We start from the raw sequence: 6,395 nt of genomic DNA, 5'->3' as shown, positions 1-6,395 counted from the left end.
ACCTTTAGACGCCAAAAAACAAACATGTAATAATTTTGGCTTGTTTTTTTAATGTATTACTAACAATGCTTGCCTAATATTAGCTCTAAAGATGGAGTACGTATAAAAATATAAATATATATAAGTGTAAATGTACCGTATATATAAAAATACATCTGGCATAAAAATAGGAAGCAGCTGGAGTCTACTGTGGGAAAGCATAAAAATTATAGACATGTCTGTACTGACCTTTCTTGGGTAAAGCAATACAAAAGAGTGTCTCTAAATAAGGTTCTATAACCTGCCTTTTGATTGTCTATTGCTGGCCTTTCTATACAAATAAACTTGCTTAACCTGCTACTTCCATATTGTTTTATGTTCGAACAAACAGGTTCCACTGGTATTTATACTATAACTATTGTTGTAACCTATTTTGACTGACTAGTTGGAAAAGGACAAGCCAAGCTGTGGAGCTTCATGGTATGTCTCAAAGCTGTCTATCATTTTATGTTATTTTTCTTGCGTAGTGTCTATCAGGTAAAACATGCGACTAATAGCATATTTATAATAGTTAACAATATTCTATGTTCTAATTCTGCAGTGGAAGACAACGTATCTACCAGTTTCTCACATCAGAAAGTTACATAACAAACAACAACCCAGTTCTTTTAAATCAGGACTTCGACTAAAGGGTTTTTTATAGTTTTAGTCTGGCTTTACACTTTCATTACACTTACTTTACACTGCATTTTTATGTGATTTTTGATAGTGTTTTTGTTGCATGTTTTTTCATTTTTAGGTTTGAGCGTTTTTGTTTTAGCCAGTGGAAGGTTACTGGAAGGAAGAGATGTTTGTTAGACACAAAACTGCACAAAAAATATATCCTAAATCTCTCTAATTTTCTTTAATATTTATGCTAATATTTATTTATTTTCCAATAGTTTTTATTGAAATTTTTTATCAAGTTATAAATAGTGTAAAGGCAAATGTCATGTTATAATAAAAAAATGTCAACCAACACATAACAACACCAATTATAACAAACAACAGACGTATCTTAGGAAATTACAGAATCTGTGAGAAACCACCTGAGCAAGTCGGATAGAAAATACCCAGCAATAAGTCCACCTGATATACGAAAGTCAGTGATTGTAGCCTCATGAATCGGCTAATATTTATTTAGAGCAACCTGCCACTAATACTGTTTCACGCCACACCCTACTAAATTAAACCTTGAAGTGTTTCTAAAGGCATCTTTTTTTCATTAAAATAATGAACATGTCATACTTACCTGCTCTGTGCAATGGATTTACACAGAGCAGCCCCAATCCTCCTCTTCTTGGGTCCCCTGCTGGCGCTTCTGCCTCCCCCCCTTGCAGAGTGCCCCCAGAGCAAGCTGCTTGCTCTGGGGGCACTCGTGCGTGCTCACTCCTGAGACAGCTCTGTGTGTCTAAGGGGGACACAGAGCATGTCTCAGTACCACCCGCTGGTTGTGATTACCAACAGCGGAAGCCATTATGTCTCAGCCAATGTGCAGAAAGAGATCTGGGCTAGCCTGTGCTTTTGTGCATATCACTGGATTGGGATTGGGCTCAAGTAAGTATTAGGGGGGGCTGAGGGGGGAAGCTGCACCCTGAAGTTCACCTTTTGGACAAAAATAATAAATGCACATTTTTTTGCAGGTAAAAAAAATGTGCATTTATTATTTTTGTCCAGAGGAGCCTGGAAAGCATTGCACTAGCGATCAGTAGATCGCTGATGCCATGCAGGTCTCCTGCAGACCTGTCAGTATATCTGCTTGCCATACGGGATGTACGAGTAAGCAAATATTCTGACAGGAAGATTCAATGAACTACCATGGTGCTCCACAGTTCATTGAAAACTGCAAGCCAGCAGGTGCTAAGGTTATTGGCTAAAGTAATTAAAAACCTAGAGTCTTTTATTGAAAAAAGCAAAGAAGCATACAAATGTCCCCTGAAGTAAATCCTTTGTTGATCATGATGAGTATTGCTCTCTGACCACACAAAAAAAAAAGGTTCACATGCAAAGGCCTGGCTCCTACCAACTGAGTGCTCCATTTCCCATTCGTCGCTAAATAAACTAAGGGGCAGGGACATGCAGTGACTCATACTGGATTTACTTTGGGGGACATTTTTGCTTTTTTAATAGGACAAAGGACAAAAAATGACTCCAGGTTTTTATTTACTTTTTTGGATGAATAAGTAGGGGTATTATGTACCTCATACTCATTCACATGGGGGGCAGGATCTAGGGGCTTCCAGATTTTGAAAAGTCACCCCAGGAACCCCCACAACCACTGGGGCAGGGTTATGGGGAAGAGGCCCTTGTTCTGATGTTAAAGCGGTAGATAGCATTTCATGAATTGAGGCCACAGTTCCTAATGAAAACTAGCTAGCTTTAAATCCAACACTACCCTTTCTACTTTCACTGATTCATCTAGCTTTCTTTGGCATATTTCTATCTCCTGAATTCATAACTGGGCTGAATGTTTTAGAGCACTGAGTAGATAACATTGTCCTCTTTGAAGCAGCGTATTGTATGAAATAGGAGTTGTAGGCAAGCGGGCATAAGATTCACAGCTGACTGCTCTCAGCATTGGAACCATTGATGTGAATAACACATTAATGTGCACATTAGCATATGCAATGCTACTCGCTACAGATTTCCAGTGTTGTCCCACTAAACATTCTTTAGACTTGGATGTTTTTATTAGATATCCATCCTGTCTGCCCTAGTGGAGCAATACAGGGTCAGTGGCAAATAAAATGAGGCTCATAAGACCTTAGTACCTTAGGACACATTAATACACCTGCATCATTGGTTCATAATTTATAATACAGTAGTAAAAACATGTTATGAGGCTTATTATAATTGTATTAAAACATTGATAATACAGAGTAGATGTGCATAATTAATGATCAGTTTAGCTTGCCATATACCTGTATACATGATAAAAACATATTTCTTTCCTGTAAAGCATGGTTCTGTCATTGTACTATTGCTATAGTTTGTAGTGCACGGTTCATTTAAAATATGTGCTAAGCACTCATAAAATAGCATCAAGAGCCTGGCAATATTGTCATAATGATGGTAATAAAAGTATATGATCCTGCATATCTTTTTCAACTGATTCTGTTCTCATCTTCAGAACACCTACAATCACAATGTTGGGGACGGACAACACCCTGAGATCTGGCCATTTGCTCCTTTTGCTACTGGTAGCCAGTTCCATATTACTGGGCATTAGCTATCTGAATGAGATGTATCAAAGGATTCAGCTTCAGGTATGACATTATAGACTATTCATATGTTTTGACCTGTACAAAAAATACAGAATAAAAATGAATTCAAATCCACTGCTGTATATGATAGTCACGACCAGCTAGAATATTATACCTATAATATTTTTTACACATATATAAAAAAAGTATGTGAACCCCTTGGGATTACGTGGAGTTTTGCATGAATTGGGCATAAAATGTGCTCTGAACGTCATCTAAGTCACAACAATAGAAGAACACAGTCTGCTGAACATAATACTACACAAACATTAGATGTTGCCATGGTTTAATTGCACATAACATGTAAACATTCACAGTGCAGAGAGGAAAAAGTATGTGAACCTTTGGACTTAATAACTGGTTGACCCTCCTTTGGCAGCAATAACCTCAACCAAACATTTCCTGTAGTTGCAGATCAGACCTGCACAACGATCTGGAGTAATTTTGGACCACTCCTCTTCACAAAACTGTTTCAGTGTAGCAATATTCTTGGGATGTCTGGTGTGAATCGCTCTCTTAAGGTCATGCCACAGCATTTCAATCGGGTTGAGGTCAGGACTCTGACTGGGCCACTCCAGAAGGCGTATTCTGTGCTGTTGCAGCCATTGTTTTGTTGAATTACTTGTATGCTTTGGGTCATTGTCCTGTTGCATCACCCATCCTCTGCGGAGCTTCAGTTGGCGGACAGATAGTCGTACGTTTTCCTGCAAAATGTCTTGATAAACTCTGGAATTCATTTTCCCATCAATGACAACAATCCGTCCAGGCCCTGAGGCAGCAAAGCAGCCCCAAACCATGATGCTCCCTCCGCCATGTTTTACAGTGGGGATGAGGTTTTGATGTTGGTGTGCTGTGTCTTTTTTTCTCCACACATAGTTTTGTGTGTTCTTCCCAAACAACTCAATCTTGGTTTCATCTGTCCACAGTATATTTTGCTGTCCACAGTAGTGCTGTGGAACATCCAGGTGCTCGTTTGCAAACTTCAAACGTGCTGCAATATTCTTTTTGGACAGCAATGGCTTCCTCCGTGGTGTCCTCCCATGTACTCCATTATTGTTTAATGTTTTCCTTATTGTAGATGTGTCAACAAAAATGTTAGCATGTGCCAGAGATTTCTGTAGGTCTTTAGCTGACACTCTGGGATTCTTCTTTACCTCATGCAGCATTCTGCGCTGTGCTCTTGCAGTCATTTTTACAGGACGACCACGCCTAGGGTGAGTAGCAACAGTGCTAAACTTTCTCCATTTGTAGACAGTCTGTCTTACCGTGGACACATGAACATCAAGGCTTTTGGAGATACTTTTGTAACCCTTTCCAGCTTCATGCAAGTCAACAATTCTTGATCGTAGGTCTTCTGAGAGCTCTTTTCTGCGAGGCATGGTTCACATCAGACAGTGCTTCTTGAAACCAGTAAACCCAAAACAGGTGTGTGTTTTTTAAGGGCAGGACAGCTGTCAGCAACACATCCAATATCATCACACTGATTGGAGTAAAGGTTGGCTCACTCCTGGCTCCAATTAGCTCTGGGAGAAGTCATTAAGCTAGGGCCTCACATACTTTTTCCTCACTGCACTGTGAATGTTTACATGTTATGTGCAATTAAACCATGGCAACATCTAATGTTTGTGTAGTATTATGTTCAGCAGACTGTGTTCTTCTATTGTTGTGACTTAGATGACGTTCAGAGCACATTTTATGCCCAATTCATGCAAAACTCCACGTAATCCCAAGGGGTTCACATACTTTTTCTTTCAACTGTATATATATATATATATATATATATATATATATATATATATATAGTTTTAATCATATGAGGAATGCATTTTTCTTTCCATCAATTTTAATAGTTTAGCTTTTGGCATGGATTTTCTTGCCTTTCAGCAGATTCTTTTTCTAAAAAAATAGATAGAAGACCTGTTTTACCCTGCAGGCTCCACATTTGAAGCTCACATGTTGTCAACTGTTGTCTATTGCCCACGTTAAAGCTTGTCACTCTGCATATGCTGATGCAGCTTTAGTAGAGACAAGTTCCACATGCAGTTCAATATATTTAATATATTTATATTTATTTCTGAATATGTTTCAAATTACATACATATTAATGGAGTAACAAGACTCCACAATCCCCTACCCTTAAATAGCCCCCCCTCCCCCCTCCACAGGATCTGGGGGTTCTTTTCCCCGCCATCTCATATCATCTCAATTTGCAGCTCAAATTTTAATCTGTGATATCAACACAATTGTAATCCATCTATACTTCCATCTATACAGCTCCATAACTAAATGTCCATATCTCAGTACCTGGACCTGAACTGCAGGAATTGTCTGCAGAAGTTAGAATATTGCATCCACTGATTGTGGCTGCAATGCTTTGCAGGCTTAAAAGCAAATACAAATTTCAGGGTTTATAAAGGCAAATTTCTTTTAAAATAAAATAACAAATATGTTATACTTACCTGCTCTGTGCAATGGTATTGCACAGAGCGGCCCTGAAACTATTCTTCTGGGGTCCCCCGTCAGCATTGTCCACTCCTCCCCTTCTGTGTAGGTTTGCGCACAACCCAGGCTGTGTGTGTCCATAGATGCAGACAGTGAGGCTGGCCTCGCCCCCCGCTCCCTACTCAGCAGCCAATGGATCCCGCTGCTGCGTGAACATCATGTTAGAAGAGAAAGACAGGGAAGAGGAACTGCAGCTGGTCAATACAGGACTCAGGTAAGGGTTTGCGGTGGGGGGGGGGCATGGCAAGCGGCAAAATGTTTTTTTTACCTTAATGTGCGAAATATATTAAAGTAAAAAACGTTTTAGCTTTAGAACCACTTTAATGCACATTTTTGCTTCTTGCAAAATGGGTACATTTGTTATTTCTTTGCAAAAGGTGGAATTCTCCATTTAATTGAAAGTGAATGCAAACAATTAAATTTACAGATGAAATATGCAAGTTGTCTGAAAACAAATAAGTAATTTGCTTCAGATAACTTTCTAATTCAAACATCCCTGTCAGACAGCACCTCTACCTTTTCTTTTGCTCCCCTGACACACAGTTAACTTGCGGGAGCAAGGGGAAGACCCCCTGGGTACGTTCCAAGTCACAGTTAGGAGTTTACACAAAA

The 6,395-nt window shown here is 39.2% G+C and overlaps 1 protein-coding gene across 1 annotated transcript in view; it reads left to right on the top strand.

The window, feature by feature from the left end:
• The first annotated feature begins 384 nt into the window (after nt 1-384).
• LOC149447542 (uncharacterized) overlaps nt 385-6,395 on the top strand; it is a 41,076-nt gene continuing 35,065 nt past the window's right edge. The window contains exons 1-2 of the mRNA XM_089652415.1: nt 385-459; nt 3,149-3,284. Of these exons, the coding sequence (XP_089508541.1) occupies nt 3,165-3,284 (120 nt within the window). The 5' untranslated portion in view covers nt 385-459; nt 3,149-3,164. The remainder of the gene's footprint in view (nt 460-3,148; nt 3,285-6,395) is intronic.

The sequence above is a fragment of the Staurois parvus genome, unplaced genomic scaffold (genome assembly GCF_062004578.1).
Source record: "Staurois parvus isolate SC_StPar_1 unplaced genomic scaffold, SC_StPar_1.0 ptg000682l, whole genome shotgun sequence".
Classification (NCBI taxonomy): domain Eukaryota; kingdom Metazoa; phylum Chordata; class Amphibia; order Anura; family Ranidae; genus Staurois; species Staurois parvus.
Note: the sequence above shows the minus strand (reverse complement) of the source record. Positions and strands in the feature narration are given on the sequence as shown.